The sequence below is a fragment of the Myxine glutinosa genome, chromosome 4 (genome assembly GCF_964187855.1).
Source record: "Myxine glutinosa chromosome 4, kmMyxGlut1.1, whole genome shotgun sequence".
NCBI classification, from domain to species: Eukaryota; Metazoa; Chordata; class Myxini; order Myxiniformes; family Myxinidae; genus Myxine; species Myxine glutinosa.
In genome coordinates, this window is record NC_136264.1 from 1,991,761 (window position 1) to 2,012,555 (window position 20,795).

The 20,795-nt window shown below is 45.8% G+C and overlaps 1 protein-coding gene across 1 annotated transcript in view; it reads left to right on the forward strand.

The window, feature by feature from the left end:
- The window catches only part of LOC137424388 (interleukin-1 receptor accessory protein-like 1-B), a 139,011-nt gene that overhangs the window by 92,396 nt on the left and 25,820 nt on the right, over positions 1–20,795 (forward strand). The window contains exons 6-7 of the mRNA XM_068111794.2: positions 5,700–5,865; positions 8,359–8,427. Of these exons, the coding sequence (XP_067967895.2) occupies positions 5,700–5,865; positions 8,359–8,427 (235 nt within the window). The remainder of the gene's footprint in view (positions 1–5,699; positions 5,866–8,358; positions 8,428–20,795) is intronic.

Here is a 20,795-nt window from a genome sequence, read left to right on the forward strand (position 1 = left end):
CATCTTCATACTTGGGATTGTTGTAAAAAGTCAAATCCACAACATTGTCCCAATGATAGGTTTAATGCAAATTCGATCTCTGGCAACACCTGTAAAAATACGATCATGCGATATATCAGGATTATATAATCAAGGAGAAGTCCAGCAATTAACAATCAGTGCAAGCAAGCCTGGATCATCTAAATATACGCACCATTCGAGTCTACGCTGTCAGATTATATGTCACAGGAATGATCCGGAGCGATGGTCGTCCGAGTTCTTATAGATGCCTCTCAGTGGTTGGAGAGAGCATAACACCTGGGTTCAACTTAGGTACAATTTCATTACATTCTCCCCGCCGTTAAAACTACACTTCCGCTCAGGCAGGAATCGAGCACGCAGCAGCATAATAGTAGGGACAGCAATTGTCCGTCCATGTCAGTCGGTCCATCCGTAGCGATCGGGGCGACGAATCTCCCTTCAGGCACGGGTCCGGAAACTACCGGGTGCTACATCCCCAAGACCGGAGTCCCCTGCGTCGGAGTAGCCGCCTAAGTCAGGTGACGGAGGTGGCACCACCGAGCCTAGAGGTTGGGGTGCGTTTAGCGGTGAGATGGCCGGCAGATACTCCACAGGCGGAGCAACGGGAGAGTCCATGGACTTGTAAATTGGTTTGTCAATTTCCCCGCAAGGAGCCAGGTGGCGTACGGAGACAGTTGAATCGTGTCAATCAGACATCAACACACGAGCATGCTATGGATTAGCTTGGAGTACTTGCACCTTATCCACTAGTGGATCATACTTACTCATGCGAACAGCACGTTTGAGGAAAGCCAGTCCCGGCTCTGCAAGCCAACTAGGTAAAGATCGGGTACTACCCGAACTCCTCGGGTGATGAAACATCCGTTCGTGGGGGGTTTGATTGGTAGCTGTACACAGTAAAGTCCTGATCGAGTTCAGTGCCACAGGTAGCGACCAAGCCCATTTGTCTAGGCCTCGGCCGAGGGACTTAAGGCTCAGCGTAACGGCTCTTCATATTATACGGAGTGGTATAGCTAGAAGCGACATTATGCTGGAGTAAGAAGTTCCTCACTTCCTGGGACAGGAACACCGCACCTCGATCGGTATGCACCTAGGCCGGATTCCCAAACATAGAAAACAAGTTCTGCAGGCACCGGATAACCGTGGCGGCTGTCATATCTACGCACGGGAAAGCAAAAGGGAATCTCGAGAACTCATCAACGATTGTGAGCAGGTAACGAGAGTTACTCGAAGCCGGTGACGCCGGCAGTGGCCCTTTGAAATCCATCGCCAATCTCTCCCACGGCCTAGTAGCTCGGACCAGCGTTCCCATAGGAGGGTTGTAGAAGCGCGGTTTGAGTTCAGCACATACAGAACAAGTGTGACAGATCTGACGAATATCCTCAACCGAGTAGGGCAAGTTACGACTATGCACAAAATGAGCGAAACGCGTCACCCCGGGATGGCACAAGGTGTCGTGCAAAGCGCGCAGGTCCTCAAAAGATATGAGACTCGCACACGTCGCCGGCCGCGATAAGGCATCGGCAACCAGGTTATCCCTCCCAGGGCAATATTTGATTGTGTAGCAGAAATTGGCGAGTTCGATCCGCCAGCGAGTGATTTTCTCATTCTTAATGCGTTGAGCATGCTGGGTGTCGTACATAAACGCAACGCTCTGTTGGTCCGTGATAATTTGGAAGCATCGTCCGAGCAAATAGGGACGCCAACGCCGAATCGACTCGACGATGGCATACGCCTCCTTTTCGACAGACGAATGTCTCCGCTCAGCGGAGGAGAGAGTTCGCGAAAAGAAGGCCACAGGGCGCCCCCCCTGGGAGAGAGTTGCAGCTATCGCATGATCCGACGCATCACTTTCCAAAACAAAAGATTTATTTTCGTCAATCGTCGCCACAGCGGCGCCAGCGATGTCGGACTTAAGGCTATGGAAAGCGGCCTTGGCGGCAAGGCTCATGGGGAACGCTTCGCAGTCCACAAGTGGGCGGAACTTCGCGGAGAAATTTTGTACCCACTTAGAATAATGAGTGAACAGCTCGAGAGCACGCTTCAACGAAGCACGATCACAGGGCGGGGCCATGTCGAGCAAGGGTCGCAGACGCTCCTTATCCAGAGCAACAGAGCCGTGGGTCACGGTGTACCCCAGAAGATCTATTGTGCGAGCAGAGTAACGACATTTAGCCTCATTCATAGTTCAGCGATACCTCTGCGCGACCTCGAGGAAGCGCTTCAGATTAGCATCATGATGTTCCTGGTCATACCCGCAAACCGTGAGATTATCCAGATAAACAAAGACATCGGTGGGCAAGTTCTCCTTAGCGATGAGGTCATCCATAGCCCTCTGAAAATAAGAGACCCTGTTTGTGACCCCAAAAGGTAGCCGGGTGAACTGGTATAACCTCTGACCTGATTCAAACGCTGTATAGATGCGATCTGCCTCGGAGATGGGGATTTGATGATACGCACTACGCAGACCGAGAGTGCTATAGACCGAATACTGTGCCACCTGTCGAACCAGGGAGTCCATTCCCGGGAGTGGGTAGGCGTTCAGCTGTGTAAACCGATTAATCGTCTGCGAATGGTCGATTACCATGCGTTTGCGATGCGATTCGCTTCGTACCACCAGAACTTGGGCCCGCCATGGCGACCGACTAGGTTCTATGATACCTTCCTTTAGTAGCAGGGCCGTTTCTTCCGCAATGAATTGCGCGTCAGCTCGTGAGTAGCGTCGCGATTTAACCGCGACAGGTGTACAGTCCGTGGTCATATTGGGGAACAGCGACAGTGGCTCAATTTCCATCCCTGCAAGAGCACACACAGCAAGAGTATCAGTACCACCAAATTCCATTTCCAAACGTCCATGTCGCTTGAGAAAATCATGTCCTCGCAAAACCTCTGCCATAATGCTGGTAAGACCATTAGATGCACATCCGGAAACATTCGACCCTTAATCACAAGCTTCAGTCGACATTCCCCTTTTGTGCTAAGCCATAGCCCCTGAGAGGCCATAAAGATTCGGCATCTTGTCCCAAGTATCGGCCATCTATGTTTCTGCACAAGTCGAAAATCAACATATCTATCCGTGGATCCCGTGTCGATCAAAGCATTAGCAAAAATTCCCTCGATCATGAGTGGGATTATAGCACGAGCCAGGCCAGGTGGACCTGCAGTTATCGAGTCGTCAAGGCGAGGCGCTCGTGCCTCGCGTGTGGATCCAACGCCAGCTAGAGTCTTTCGTGCCGTTGAAGTTGTCTGTCGGCCAGTCGTGCCGCCTCCAGAGGGCGCACGTGCTACGCGTGAAGTTCCCAGCTTTCGTGCCGTTGAAATAGCTTGTAGATCATACGTGCAGCCTCCGGAGGGTGCTTGTGCCACGCGCGGAGTTTCAAAGCTAGCATTAGCCGATCGGGTGGCCGATCCCGGAAGTTGGCAGGGTGTCGGAAGAATGCCGGCCAAGGACAGTCGCACCGTGTACTGAAGTGTTTGCGCCACTTGTTTAGTCGGCGCGGCGAGTCTCACCAAGGTCGAGCTCTCAGCTCGGGGCCCACGGAAAGGGGCTATCCCCATCAAAGTCGGGCGAGGCGCGCCGTTCGGACCGCTGGCTCGGAGATAAGCACATTCATTGTCGAGCGGGCTCGTTTGCCCCGCGATGCTCGGCAAACTTTTGCAAAATGTCCCGTCTTTGAGCACAAATGACACTTTGCGACTTTATTAGGGCAAACAGACCTGGGATGATCCCGATTCCCGCAGAAATAGCACGTAGCGTTACTTCCGGACCTGGGTCCAGCTGCAGCGGCCACCGTCGAGCCTGGATCGGGATCTTCGGGGGTGGCCGGGGTCTCCGATTCCGGCGGAGGTGTCGAGGCTGCATCCACGACCTCGGCGGTAGCTCTCTCCGGTCGAGATGTCCCCGCAGTGACGTATGGGCGTTCATACGCGTCGGATTGTTCCCGTGCTTCGGTGTACACGTGAGATAGCCGGAGTGCTTCGGTTAGTGTCAAATCGGCTTCTTCAAGTAGTCTCTGTCTGATGACCGGTGACCTAAGTCCTGCGACGAAAGAATCGTGAACAAGGTCATCACAGACTTGTTTATGAGTGCGTACCACAGGGGTACTCTCCCTCAGTAGGCGTCGGAGGTCTTGAGCAAATTGATCTAAAGTCTCCGTGGGCTGTTGTCACGTCGCAAGCAAATGTCGTGAATAGACCACGCTTTGTTTTTTTAATGTAAATACGCTTCAGCTCAGCCACAGCTGCATCGAGCGTCTCACATAGTTCAATTGCCATGTACACGGTATGGTGCACCTTTGATTGCAGCACTTCGAGTTTTGTTTCATTGGAGACGGCCTCCTGAGCCTTGAACTGGTTATCCAAGATTTTCAGCCAATGTGTCAGTTCGGCGGCCGCGTCCGCCGCCTGAGGGTCTGCTCCGAAGATCGGCACTTGGAGCATCTTATGAGTCATGTCGTTCTCGTTCGTGTCCCGTTCTCGTTCAAGACATAGAGACGAATTTGCATTAATTGTTGTAAAAAGTCAAATCCACAACATTGTCCCAATGATAGGTTTAATGCAAATTCGATCTCTGGCAACACCTGTAAAAATACGATCATGCGATATATCAGGATTATATAATCAAGGAGAAGTCCAGCAATTAACAATCAGTGCAAGCAAGCCTGGATCATCTAAATATACACACCATTCGAGTCTACGCTGTCACAGATTATATGTCACAGGAATGATCCGGAGCGATGTTCGTCCGAGTTCTTTCGACTTAGAGTCCGAGTCCGTCCGAGTTCCTTACAGTGGTTGGAGAGAGCATAACACCTGGGTTCAACTTAGGTACAATTTCATTACAGGGATCGTCCTTCACCCCCTACTCCATCTTCATATTTGGGATCGTCCTTTATCCCCTACTCCATCTTTATACTTGGGATTTTCCTTTATCCCCTACTCCATCCTTGTTATTGGGATTGTCCTTTATCCCCTACTCCATCTTTATACGTGGGATCGTCCTTCATCCCCTACTCCATCTTTGTTATTGGGATTGTCCTTTATCCCCTACTCCATTTTTATACTTGGGATTGTCCTTTATCCCCTAAACCATCTTTATACTTGGGATTGTCCTTTATCCCCTACTCCATCTTTATACTTGGGATTGTCCTTTATCCCCTACTCCATCTTTATACTTGGGATTGTCCTTTATCCCCATCTCCATCTTTATATTTGCGATTGTCCTTTATCCCCTACTCCACCTTTATACTTGGGATCGTCATTTATCCCCATCTCCATCTTTATATTTCGGATTGTCCTTTATCCCCTACTCCATCTTTATACTTGGGATTGTCCTTTATCCCCTACTCCATCTTTATACTCTGGATTGTCCTTTATCCCCTACTCCATCTTTATATTTGGGATTGTCCTTTATCCCCATCTCCATCTTTATATTTGGGATTGTCCTTTATCCCATACTCCATCTTTATACTTGGGATTGTCCTTTATCCCCATCTCCATCTTTATACTTGGGATCGTCCTTTTTCCCCTACTCTATCTTTATACTTGGGATCGTCCTTTATCCCCTACTCTATCTTTGTTATTGGGATCGTCCTTTATCCCCTACTCCTGGTATTTGGCATTATTTGTCCCCAAATCCTTGTTGATATTTTTCAGTTTCCTTTTTTCTTCCCCGACAGGATTGCAAGAAACTTGTACATGAAGTGCAATCAAATACAGACCCCAACTCTTACACCATCATGAGGATTAAAGAGTGGAAAGCTGGAAACTACACTTGCACAGCCAACATGTCATTGCAAGGCCGTTTCTACTACTTCTCTCGCAGCATTAATCTCACAGTGAGAGGTTAATATAATGTTTTATAATATTTTATGATTTTGGCCAGAAACACATGCACAAGTAAGTGAAGCATCAATTTAATGTTGGAGTGCAGACGAGGAGGTAGACCCATTTCCAATGTGATTACAGTGACCTTCCAGGAGCCATTTTGGTTGTAAAAAAAAGCAATTCGCCATCGACCAGGACATGCCTTGTCATGGATGTGAGCCCCGGGAGGACCAAGAGCATCCACATGGATTAACACTACTTATGCCTTCGTATTCTGTTCAGCTATTAAGTATATATATCATATTCCTGTGGATAAATATGCGTTGCGGATGTTATGTAGCTAAAGTACATGTTATTATCCTTTCTCCATCCTGGATTCAAATAATTTCGTGCCAAAACGCACGCGCGCACGCACACACACACACACACACACACACACACACACACACACACACACACACACCTACCTACCTCTTTTTCCAAATCATTATTCTCGGCGCCAGCTGAGAATCATGCGCAGTGGTCTATTGGCCCACTTGGACATAATTGAGGCTTTCTTTCACAGGAAACCATCAATCCCAAAGTGACAGGTACGCGGCAATTCTCACCCCCTCCCTCTTCCCGAAAATCCACCTTGAAGCCCCATCCCACCAATCGGACTCCATTGCTAGGCAGAGGTACAGGGCCCGGCCAATCACCAGTGGTGAGGATCAGTCCGCCCTCATGGCCTCCAATGAGGGTCCCAGAGCTGCGAGGAAGGGAGGATGGGTGAAGGACTAAAGGGAGAAACACGGGGAAGGACCAGACACACTCTTCTTCAAAACTTTTATACTTATTCACTTCGAGACTTAGCAGACTTTATGGACTTTACGCACTTCTTTCTGTTTCCTTCTCTTTATACAGCTCGCTCGCTTCACTACGTTACGCTCCCCTCCTTCACACTCTTCGTTCTTTTCATGCATTTCGTTTCTCCTCGCCTGCACACATCCTCTCCACATCAAGCCCTGTGCACCACCACCTCGCCACCCGGCCACGTCAGAGCTGTCCACCTCACCTCACAGGCAATGTTCCCACCAAAGCTGTGGAGTCCAGTGCGTCCACCTAGATATCAGATACCTCAGGACCTCAGGAGATCTGGAGCGTGAGCGGAGCATTGGTGAGAATCTGGGAGGTAGCGTGAGGGAGACGAGATCGGGTCCTTCAGACTAGATCATTGGGTGGCTGAAAATCCAGCCGGGTTGTGGCAAGGCGTCGGGGCTCTCTGACGACCACTCACTACTTACTTTCTCACCTCTTCTCCTTCATCACACCTGTCCAATCTCACTTCTTCAGGCATATGTCTTGGCGCCAATTAGTCACAGTGTTAAGTGATTGATCAAAGCATCCGATGGCGCGTATGACGTGTCGGGGACGAGGGGGAAATTTATACATGCTGTCTCATTTGTGTACAAGTATTGCCATCATCTGTGCTCGCTTTCCCACCATTTATTGTTTGAATTATCATTGTTGCGTTTTCCCGCCATTTCCCACCTTGCTTGCTGATTAAACCCGATGGGGGTATAAAACATTGTCTTGACTTATCCTGTTTGGGTTTGGTCGGAGATGGTGCTTCTGGAGGTAATTAGGTCAAGCAGTTGATTGGCCCCTGATAGACAATAGGGTGCTGCGCATAACGTTAGTTTCCTCGGCCAGTTGTCAACTGTTGAGTGGCCGCCTGTACTGTTCCGCGTCTACTTCAGTCATCTTGCAGGTACGGTAAACCGACATTGGGCACGATAACTCGTCTTCTTCTTGCATTGTACAATGTGTTGGTATTATATGTGCGTTGTATTGGTCAGTCCAGAGTTAACCCTTGCCTTTTAGTTTCTTGTACACCGCTCCTTTCCTATTCCATCTCCAAGTGCTGCATGACGTCATTGCCGGGCACCGAAGAGTGCCCGGCAATGACACGCGCTGAAAGGGAGTACTCTGTTTTTACTCCGGTATCTTGTTTGTTTTCTTTGTTTATTTTCTTTCTTTGTTTGTTTGTTTGTCCGGGCATTATCTCAGGCTCTTTTTGAGTTAGGAAGCTGATATTTGGACACGACAATGACCGAGTGATTTGCCTATAAAACCTATTTTTGATTTATTGATTAATCAATTAATCGAATAATTATTTAATTATTCGATGAATCACTCAATTCATTCTTTAAAAAAAAATTAGATTCGGATGAAGCAGTGGTGGTTCAGGTATGCTTATTGATTAAGATTAATTAGCCAATTGATGAAGAAATTAATAATTTTACGATTGTTATTTATTTATTTAAATTACACAATTAATTAATCAATGATTGTGCACTTCTCCCTCCCAATTTTGTCTCCATGTTACGCACTGCGGCATCGCTGGGTGCCAAAAGTGCCCCAGCAATGTCGCGCGCTGGAAGATATTTTAGTTATTTATTTATTTGGCATGGGGGTGGCGTACTTTAAATGTAGCTCTTTTTGTTTCACTTGTTTTTTTTTCTTTGACAGCTGTTCCATTGAGGAGAAAACCGAAGATTATCCATCCAAATGGCAATGTGGATTTTGGGGTCGACCTCGGTAAGTTTGTTTATTTATTTATTTTTATTTTATTTATATTTTTACACTTTATTGCTGTTAATCAGCACGTGATTTTATTTTCTCTACTTATAAATGCCTGATATTCATAGTGGAGCTTCTACATGCATCACCTGCAGGATAAAGACTAGTTAAACATAAATTAACCTTAAAAATGCATTGCAAGGACATTAGTGGCATAGAGTAGTCCAGCGGATAGGTGAATAATCGTGAATTTTATGATTAAAGCATGAAACTTGGTAAACTAATACTAGACATTATGGGGAACATTTTAAAGATTGGAGGCATTCTGGATCTGTCCTGTGTCACCCGTGGCGGCCATTTTAAAAATGGCCGCTAGTCAGAATCATTATTTAGCTAGAATAAATTTATATTACATCAGAAAATATCAAATTGTTATTTTAATATCATCTGCACACTAAAGTATCACCAAGGATTATACATGATAACATAAATATTCATTTTTGATTGTTTTGGGGACCTCTATGTGTCACTTTAAGGGCATTTGGAGGGGGAAAATGCAAAATTCCAGGAATAAAGTAACACAAACTGGTTTCGATAAACTAGTTTATTTGTACAAAGTGTTATCTTCCTTTCATTTCGGAAAACACTTCAGAAAATTACACTGTAATAGTACAAAAGTTTTTTGGTGTGCATAAGATAGAACAATATCCCTGGTGTTGGGCTAGCGGCTAGGGTGCCGGCTTAGGATCCTAGGATCCTGGGTTCGAATCCCGGTCAATCGCTGAATTAACGCCAGGGGGGTTGACTCAGCCTGTCATCCTTCCGAGGTCGGCAAATTGAGTACCAGTTCACTGGTAATTCCCTGCTTGTCGTTAAAGGCGGCAAAAAGGGTTGGCGTCAGGAAGGGCATCCGGCCGTAAAACATTGCTTCAAAAAGGGGACTGAAAAACAACAACAACCACAGTTCCCGAAAAAGGCCAACCCCCGCTTGCGGGGAAAAATGGCCTCTAAAGGTGGTTTTATAAGATAGAACAATAACGTCCAAGAACACTCATGTTTCAATGTCAACCGTTCTCTTGTCACCCTTCTCGCTCACAACCACCGCACTTGTAGAGTAATGTACAGGGTAGATTTTCTTCCGCACATTTACATCTTCCTCTGCAGCCTTTAATACAGCCACACTTAATAACAGCACGGCATGCTGCACCAGCAGGGGGCAGGTTCCTCCACATCACTTCCCATTCGGCCAAATTGTTTTTTCGCGTCCATCCAAACTCTGCTGGGCTGGGCAGGTGAGGTGCTTTTAACAGGGCCTGGCCCCATACATGGCCAGCCTGATAACCAACTCGAAGTAGATGCTGATAGAGAACATCTTGAGTCGGAGGTATGTTTTCAATGCTCCTGCCTTTCTGTGTGAACAGAGTCTTCCTGGCCATGTTCACATTATCATCAGAGCTTCCACGGTCGTACATAAGCACAATGATGTACCTATCGATGTTTGGGAGAAGCTGGGTTATGCTAGCTGTTGTTGGAGTCTGTGCAAGTCTGCACAAGTCTGGCGTGACATCAACAAACGCATTCCATGATGACCAGGCTGTTATTTTTCCTATGCCGGTGAAACTGGATGTGGTGTCACACCCTGTCAGTGCATGAAAAGCAAGTATTGCATTGCACTTATCATTTCCCAGCGTCTGTGCCATGTGAGTTGTGTCTAGGTAACGGAACGATTCCCATTCCAAATGCTACAGTTAGCTGTGCACTGTCAAGCTTGTGAGCAAGACTGACTGCTAGTACGACTACATCTGTGTCAACAGTTCTAAGCAAGATGTTCTTGCAACCTTGCCTGGCCCCATCTGCTGCATGCAGCAGCATTCTTGTGTCTCCTTCCTCCTATGTAGAAGGGGACAACCAGTCTGAGTCAATTGTCTCTGAACAACGCAGCTCTTCTCCATGAGTCATGACCACTATACCAGGAAATGTTTCATTTGTCACTCGTTCACTCAGGAGATTAAAAAGTTCTGTCTTGTTACCATCTTCCCGTAGGAATTGTGACCAGTTTTCAGGCAGCTTCTTGATTCCCTCCACTCTTATCCGTATGCCCTTCCCTCTCTTCTTTCTTGTGGCGGCCTTCAGACTATCTTCTCTGTATACATCAAATACCACATCAACACGGCAAACAGAGCCTGTGAATTGCCTCCGTACATAGTTCATGAACTCTTTAGAATACTCATTGAATGTCTCTGATGTACCAGGCGTAATCACGTTGGCAATAGCTGCACCATCAATGATGACCATGTCTACTTCAGATGTAGTGTGGTCGGCATCATCACTATGTGGCACCAGATCTTCCAGGCACTGGAGCAAGTCTGACTTTTTGCCAAGTCTCATTTTCCCGTAGTCTGATATTGAAGGTGGAAATGACTGATTTTCATGCTGGAAAAAATCTTCCAGGTCAGCTCCACGTATTTGACTGGCAATGTACAATGTTGAAAACAAATTGCGGTCACGTTTCATGGACAGCAGCTGCTCCTGGGTGCGAGACTTTTCTTTCTCAGGACGCCCTCTGAACAAAGGCAAATTGTTCTTTGTTATTCTATCATTGAGTGCAGTTGTGCGCTCCACCAGCCGACTCTTAAAGAACTCGTTGTGTTGATTTTCACCAAGTAGTTTCATTTTGCGAACAGAATCAACAACAGATGAATCGACCACCTCTCGCGTGTCGAGGACCAAGAGATCTCCACTGGTGTCAGAGAAGGGGTTGCCCATAGTTTTCATTGTTAAAATCAGAGACTTCACATTCTTGAGGAATGCCACTTGTGTTCCTGAAAATATATAGTAATTGTGGGTTACACAACTGTCAAAATATTTAGTTTTACAAAACAAGTAATGCAATACAAAAACTAGCCAAATTTCATGGAGATACTTATAAGACCTACCTGGCTTGTCCTCGTGATGGTGTGGGTGTGATGCTGCTTCCTTCCTGTCCAGTTCACTTTGAAACTCACCAACCACCCGGGAAATCTCTGGTCCAGCCACCATAGTGCTGCTGGATTTTCGGTGAGACCAACTGCTCCCCCATCACCTTTCACACAGGCATTGTTCTGTTCATGGCTTTCGTCCAAAGACATCCTTGAGAATGGTCGGCATGTCTTGTTGACGGTGAACTTTCCCTTGCAAAAAGCTGCAAACACACCTGGTTGTTTGTCGCGAAGCACCACCATGTCCCGCAAGTGAATGGACACAGCCCTTGCATAGTTGTAGTGGTCAAGAGCATAGAAGAGCCATTCCAGCTGTGTCAAGGCATCCACATACAAAAGGAAATTGCCTTCATGAATAGATCTGTCCCAGACCAGTATATTCAACTGTGTTTCCAGCACAAGCTGCCAGAAATAGAATTGTGGACTTGCTTCTGCTCTGCATTTGCACCACTCTTCAAATGATACAGCATCAGTGTCTGCCTGGGATACTTGGTAGTTGGTATAAGATTCATGGAGAAGCTTGTGCAGTGTGCATGCAGTCACTTGATGTGCACGAGCAGTTCTCTTGACATGAGTCGCTTTCAAAAATGAGTCTGCGGTTCCTGGTGTAGCTATGTCAGCTTGCACTATTGCCGATGTCCAACCGCTGCCACCTAACAGATCACCAAGTGCCTTAAGCAGAGTCATCTTGATGTGCAGACCACCCAACATTACCAGAAATGAGCCTTCGCCATATGTTTCTGGCCACATCCACTGAATGTTTTTGGCACGTTTGAACAATGGCTGATCACACGCTATGACTGGAATTTGTCCCGGATTGAGTATGGCTACAGCTTTTTTCACCACCTCCATTGAATGTCTTATCATTGCGATTGACTTTGAGTCATCAGGGAATAGAGGGAGAAGAGCACTGACTGCTGTGGGGCCATTATCAGTGGTCTCTGATGATTCTATTCTTGTAGCGTGATATGCACCCCATGACACATGTATATCCTTATCTGCATTTCCATCATCAACAACGTTGCTAATATGATCACACCACCTTTGCACTTCTGCCACTGCTGCAGTCATTAGACTGCAGTCTGATTGCATGAGGCCACATACTTCTGGAACTGGCGGCCCGTTCTTCAGTGCAGAGACAGCAGGTACCAGTGTGTAGCTTTCTGGTAGTTTTTGGACCTTCTTGCCAGATTTTGTTAAACGTATGTGCATTTGCTCAGTCCCACAATTTTCAGTGTCAGGGTGCTGAAACAAGGAGATGCCCGTTCCATGGAAAGATCCATGCGCACTTGTTGCTGTCGAGTCATGGTCAATGGTATCGACTGCTGATGTTGTGAATACTCCAATTTGGAGTGCAGGTGGGCACACTGTTCCAATACTTTCAAAGTGGCTAATGGCAGTTTCCTAGATCTGCAGACATGCCTAGCACACGGTCGTATGAAACTGACAATCCAAGCCTATAAAAGTGTATCAACTAGATCTCAAGATCTTGTCCTTGAGTGGATCAATGATCCAAGAAATAGTGGAAGTGGTGTCTCACGCTGTTCAGTATGTCTTGTTTCCAATGATGGTTGTTGTCGTCGACGCACACAGCTGTTATATGTCATCAATTGTGATACAGACAAAGCTGGCTGTGACAAGTAGTTTTCTTGGTTTTGGATATCTGTCCCATACATGATCATTGTGACTAGCATCAGCAGTGAGTGAGGCACAGAATTTTCTTGACAATCCTCTTTGAATGAACCACTGAATGTTAAGCATTTCATTCTTAACATGTCTCTACGAACAATGTTTGCAGCACGAGAGATGAACACTGCTTCACTGTCACCGTCGAGCTGGCACAAACTTCTTAGCGATTTACCAATATTTGCATTGGCGACAAGAAGCACATCGCGACCTTCATTGTGCGCTTCTAACTCAGGAAAGTAGCTTAGAACTTTATTTTTGAATCGTGTAGAGTGAACTACAGAGGAGCCCTCTCCCAGCTGGGTAACTCTATCAGTATATCGTTTTTTCAATACAGATAGTTTGAAAACAGGGGCAATGTTGTCATCCTCAAGAGCAGTTTGCATGTATGAAATAAGTTCAGCAAATGCAGTGTTATGAGCAATATTTGTGTTGCATTCGTCATGTGATGTTGTTGGTCTATCTCGATCTCTGTTATACAATGACACTAAGCATTGGCTGTGGTACTCAGCCTCTGTGGCGAGTAAGTCTCCTTCACTGAGCTTTGCCAACAGACGCTCATCTTGTAGATTAATTGCACACTGTCGCACTCGAGTGTCAAGGCCAAACGTTGAGGCTCTATGGAGAGGTAGGGCATCAGATGCAGGCTTCTCACAGATAAAACAATGGCTAACAGCATCACCAGTACTGGAGACCTTTTGACGTTTGAATTTTTCCTTTTCACCAGAAGAGGAACTCTTGTCCGTTACACATATCTTCCGCTTAGCTGCACGTTTGAGTTCATTTTGGTTGAATTTAAGTCTGCATGTTTTATGAAATTTTGCTTTCCTATTTGAAAAAGTTTTCTCCAGTCCATTACCATCGTCCATTCGAGTCAACTTAAGCTTTGGTGGCAAGCAACCGAGTTCGTTGAATGCTGATAAAGTTTGAACAATAGACGTATACCCAGCTCCTTGGAACCTTTCTGCAAAGTCTGCTGGGCACGTGAGTTTCTCACTGGTGCTTTCCTGGCAGATGAGACACTTATTCCAGTCCATCGGTGTATCGTCCTCATTCACAGACATGGTGACATTCACTGCTAGCTTGAACTAGTTTGAAGACTTTCTTCATGATGATGAGCAGTAGATTAGATTAACACTCACAACAATCTGAAACAGACAGAAGCAATGATTATTAGAAACACAACCACACCAATTCAATAAATTATAGAAAATTATATTTTGTGTACAGAGTCGAGGCTCGTGAAAGAGCTAACATTTATCAAACAAACAATTTCTTAAATATTGCAAGAATTCTGGATCTGATCTGCAAAAAAAACACCTTAATTAATCTACTTAATTATTTAAAACATGTTTTACTTATAACATATAATGATTAAAAAACAAATATAACAACTTATATCGAATAATGACTACTAACAATTTCTACTTCTAAACTTATAACTAATAATATAATATGATCCTTATCTTTAAAAAAAAAAGGTGATATTAAGGAATTTGTTCATTTTCTTTAATATTTTGACCATCAAAATACCTATATTGGTCCATATATCCATTAAATATACACAAAGAATTAAGTTAAGCACCCCCTAATATATATTCTTTGTGTATATGTATACATTGGCAAATTGCGAAGATGGTCCCTCCAATAGCCAATCTGGATGAATTGGAACGTGCATTACATCGGGAATGGAACAACCTGCCACAGCAACGCATACGACGGCTTACAGGGTCTATGAGACGTAGGGTTGAGTCAGTGATCCGATCACGTGGGTCCTACACACGTTATTGACGCAAAGATCGCTAGAGGTCTTCTCAGAACAATGACTGTACGTTAGAAAACATAAACGTCATCCACACTGTCCGTGATGGACCTATAGCTCCATACTTAAATTGAGGTGAAAATATGCCTAAAATTCCCAAAAAATTTCACCTTAAATTATTCAGAATAAAATATTGAAAACGGCATGATTGTTATGTTTTTATGTGACCATAATATCACTTCTCCAGAAAATATAGCAATATCATGGGTATATTACACTGTTTTGACGACAACAAACTTGTAATGTGCGAGGTTGTAAAAAAACGGGGGGGTGCTTAACTTAATTCTTTGTGTATATATATTCTTAGGGCATATTTATAATTCTTGTGTTTGAGTAAGTTACTATATATATAGCATGAACATATATATTTTAGGTTAATAGAGGTATTTTTGTCATTCACTTATCGGCAAAATCTCCTCGATGGCAGCCATTTTGGAAAATGGCCGCTACGGTGGACACAGAACAGATACAGAATGCCTCCAATCTTTAAAATGATCCCCATGATGTCTAGTATGAGTCTGCCAGGTTTCATGCTTTTATCATAAAGTGCACAATTTGTTCATTTTTTAGCACCTATCCGCTGGACTAGAGGACAAACAGTGGGATTTAAACTTTGGTTTCATTCCGTGCCATAAGTTCAAACCTTAACAATAGCAGGCTAATTCAAATAGGGAAACAAACTCTTATATGGCAATACCAAAAAAATGGCATTTTGTTTACTTTTGCTGGTGTCGTGCAGGAAATTCTACAAAACACTACATTCTGACATGTGTGCACAAACGTGTACTTAGATGGTTTGCTCTCGAATCCGAAATGCAAGTTTTTGGTCAACGTTTAAATTTGAACTCATTGTGTGAGATTGCAATGACAAGTCGTTGAAAAGGAATTGAATGAAATGTTTCAGTAAAGCCATGTAAGGCAGATATCAGGGCTATCTTGTAAACAAGGCGATTCTTCATTACCCGTCATAATGCAAAATCCTTCAAAGGGACATTCAAAGTGAGTTTTTTTGAATACATAGTCGAGGCTCATGGAAGAGCTAGATCTGGTACACCGAACGCATCAGGATACAGCAGGACAAAAGGAACAGTTGAGAGAGGGGGGAAGCACCAACATAAGATTTGAAGGTCAAGATAAAGGCAGACTTGGACAAACAATTGGTGTGGGGAGGAATGAGGGGCAGGAGAGTATGCACGACATGGACGAGATGGATGCAGAAGGAAACTCTTAGGAGGGAAACTGGAAATTTGGAAGGAGGAGGGATTGGGATGGGGTTGTGGGGCTGTGGTTAACATGAGAGAAGATCATGGCTTTGGAATGGTGGTGATCTGAGATAGTGGTGAACAGCTGTCTTGAAGACCTGGAAGGAAGAGTGAGATTGAAGAGGATGTGAAAGTTGGTTCCACAGGTCGGACAAAATAGGAGCAAAATGAATGGAGGTGAGCAGTAATTATGGATTTCGCTTGTTTAACCAGAAGGGGGTTGATGGTGGACCGTGTATACCCTGTTTTTCTGGCTCTTCTGAGAGTGGACATACACTTTTTGGAATGCACTGAGATTTCCTTCGGGCGGACTTGCCTTCTAGGAAGAGAAATGAAGTTGTTTCAGAGCAATTGCCTCACCACATGATTCAGTGCCATGGGTGTACCATGGGTACCATGTATCATGGGTGGGAAGAAGCGTCAGATAATTTAAGATGAAACAAGTAGAGCTACATTCAAAGTACACCACCCCCATGCCAAATAAATAAATAACATATCCTCCAGTGCGCAATATTTCCGGGGTACCACCGGTGCCTGACGATGTCGCCTTGCAGCACATGGAGATGGAATTTGGAGGGAGCCATAAAATAATAATCATAAAATAATTAATTTCTTAATCAATTGGCTAATATCATACCGAAGCCACCACCGTTTCATCTGAATCTGTAACCTTTTGAAAATGTATTAAGCAATTGTTTGAATAATTAAATAAATAATCAATTAATCGATTAATTGAATAAATCAATAAATCAGAAATAGCGTTTACAGTCAAATCACTTGGTCATTATTGTGTTCAAATATCAGATTCCTAACTCAAAAGGTGCCTGAGATAATGTCCAGATGAGAAAGGAAATAAATGATACTTAATAAATCAATAATAATGAATTAATTGACTAATTAATTTAAAAAACAAAAAGTAGTGTTTTTGCCAAAGCACGTGCTCACCATTGTGCCCAAATTTTATCTTCCTAGCTCAAAGGATGGCTGACTTATCGCCCGGACAAACAAACAAGAAAACAAGAAACCGGAGTGAAAACTGGAGTACTCACTTTCAGCGCGCATCATCACCGGGGCCCCTTTTGGCACCCGGCGGTGACGTCATGCAGTACCTGGAGATGAAAGAGGAAAGGAGCGGTGTGCCATGGGATAAATCTGTGCATGAGAGCGAGCAGGTTCCTCTAGAAGAATTCCCAGGCTGAGTTAATATCAGGGTCAGTAGATATGGGACAACAGTCCTGAAGAGAGATGGCTGCTTGCAATCCCTTCCTATCTGCTTGAGTGAACTCCAAAACTCGCCGACGTTGAGGGAGCTATCTGAGAACAGCCAGAGAGATGTTGCTTTCCTTTGCTGAAATTCCATGGCTGGTGAGAGAAGTACCAACACCAGGCCAAGTTGCATGGTGACAATTAAAATCAACACATGAGAGGAAGGGAGAGTTGCGATGATTGGTTAAAAAATTTTCCATGTTGTCAGAGAAAGAGACAGAGATATATGGAGATGGAGGAGTCACTGTTAGGAGGTCGGTACAACACACATATGAACAAAAGGTGGGAGCGAAGGAGAAGTTACAGCTGAGGTGCTGTAACTTGTCGATTTCTGCTTCCGGTCCGGTCTGGAGAGGACGCTGGCGTTACTTGTTCGCCGCTTCTTCGACTGGGCCATTGTACATAGTTTGCTTTTCTGGTGGTCGTGGCGGATTTTTGACCGTTGGGTCTGCCCTCTGCTCGGTCCCGGCTCTGCTCCTGGCTTCGCCTGCCAGGCTCCTCCACTGTTTCCTCCGGCCCGCTCCCGTTGTTTGTGGCTGTTGTTTGCGGCGGTGGCTGTTTGCCGCTGTGGTCTTGATTAGCGGCTGCGGTCGTTTGCCACTGCGTTTGCCGCTTTGCCTCCTCAACCTTGGCCTCGTACTCGTCCCTTCGCTCCTGCCTGGCATGGCTCTGAGGTACTCCGCCGCAAGGCTTCTTCTGCTCAATACTCACTCCACCCCCATCATGCATCTCTGCAATCAAATACCACGGACTCCTGCGACGACCCAGATACATTCATAGAGGCTCCGGTCGTAAGTTTGTTTACTTACAAACAGGTCACTCCATTCCCGTACTCTGGTCGGCTCAGCGCACTCCCACTCATCGTCCCAGCGCACCTGGTCACAGCAACGCACACGATCGCATCTCCTGTCTGCAAACCCTGGCTAAATCACCTGAGTTCATCCCCACCGTACAAAACAACATCAAGCTCACCCTGTTCAATACCCGGTCCCTCAACAACAAAAGCCTCATCCTGAACTACTACATTCTGGATAATAAACTGGACTTTCTCTGTCTCAATGAAACCTGGCAACAACCTCTGGACTACTTCTCACTCAACCTCACTACACCCAATGGATATTCTTACATCAATAAACCACGCTCGGAGGGCCGATGTGGTGGAATTGCCGTAATTCACCGACAGGACATCAAGACAAGCCTTATCTCCATCTCACCTGCTCCATCATTTGAACACCTGGCTTTTAAACTCTCTGGTCACACACAGTCAGTCATGGCTGTCGTCTACCGCCCTCCCAAACCACACCCATCATTCTTGTCTGACCTCTCCTACTTTCTGACCCAGCTATGTTCCCTCTCCCCCTCAATCCTCCTCCTCAGTGATTTCAATATCCACATGGACTCCACTGACTCCACAATAACCACTGACTTCACTGATTTACTCACCTGCTTTAACCTCACTCAACATGTCAACTTTCCTACCCATAACCGTGGTCACATTCTCGACCTTGTCTGGTCTACTGGATTAATTTTGCACCATCTCTCTGGCTCCGACCTCATCCTCTCTGACCACCTAGCCATCACTATGACCATCAACATCCCCACCCCAGCACCAAGGCATTATCGCACTATCAACTTCCGTAAGCTAAACGCTCTTTCACCTACCTTATTCTCATCCACCCTCTCTGGAAAAATGTCCACTTCTCCCTTCGTTGACCTCCACACCCCTTCTGACCTCACTGACTACTACAACCACACTCTCTCCTCCTGCCTTGACCAGCTTGCGCCTATAAAAACCAAAACAGTTTCTTTCACCCATTCTGCTCCCTGGTTTACCCCTGTATACCGCCTGATGAAAACTCGTGCTCGCCAACTTGAAAGACTCCGCAATAAAACAGGTCTCACAATTCACTCCCAAGCCGACAAGGACCACCGACAACACTACAAAGATGCCCTCTCCCGCGCCCGCTCCGCCTACTACTCTCAAATTATCCACTCTGGCTCCGGAAATCCAAAAGCACTCTTCTCTACAATAAACAAACTCCTCAGCCCCCTGAACACCACCACCCAGTCATTCACAGTAGACAACTGCATCTCCTTCCTTTCATTCTTCCAATGCAAAATTGACAACATCTACAACAGCTTAACCACCACCGCACCCGCTCCCCCTCAAACCACCTGCCCCCCCTTATCCTGCCAACCCCTGTCTCCATTCTCCCCAGTCTCCCCTACTGACCTCTCTGAACTCCTCATAGGAATGAAAACTGCCACCTGCACTCTTGACCCCATCCCCTCCAGCTTTGTCAAGGCCTCCCTTCCTGCTCTCTCTCCACTTATCACTGCAACAATAAACTCCTCCCTGTCTACAGGCATCGTCCCACCATCCCTCAAAATTGCTGCTGTTACCCCCATTCTGAAAAAACCTGGACTCAACCCTGACACCCTAAATAACTTCAGACCCATCTCCAACCTACCCTTTCTGTCAAAAGTTTTGGAACGCGCTGTAGCCACTCAACTCAAACATCATCTCTCTGCCAATAACCTGTATGAAACATTCCAATCCGGATTCCGCTCCAACCACAGTACTGAAACTGCTCTCCTCAAAATCTCCAACGACCTTCTCCTCTCCTCTGACGCTGGCAACCTCAACATTCTCATCCTCCTCGACCTCAGTGCCACCTTTGACACCATAAATCACACCATCCTACTCACCCGACTTGAAACCACCTTTAACATTACCAGCACTGCCCTCTCTTGGATCAAATCATACCTCTCTGACAGATGCCAGTTCATCTCCATCAATAACTGCAAATCCCCCACTGCTCCCCTCCCCCAAGGTGTCCCCCAAGGTTCAGTTCTTGGCCCCTCCTCTTCATCCTGTACCTGTCCCCCCTTGGTCACTTAATCCGCCGTCATGGTCTCCAATTCCACTGCTTCGCTGACGACATCCAGCTTTTCATCTCCACCAAGTCCATCTCCACCGCCACCCACTCTATCCTGACAAACTGCATCACTGAAATAAAATCCTGGCTTCAAATCAACTTCCTCAAACTTAACTATGATAAATCTGAAATAATCATCATTGGCCCAAAAACGCTCATAAAATCCACCCATAACTTTGCCCTCAACATCGACGGTTTCCCAGTATCCACCTCCCCTCACATCCGGAATCTTGGCATCATCTTTGACAAAGCCCTCTCCTTCGACAAATACACTAAACACATCACAAAGACAGCCTTCTTTCACCTGAAAAACATCGCCCGTCTCCGTCCATCCCTCTCCTCCACGGCTGCAGAAACCCTCATCCATGCCTTCATCACCTCCCGTCTGGACTACTGCAACAGCCTCCTCTATGGTTCACCCTCAATAATCACA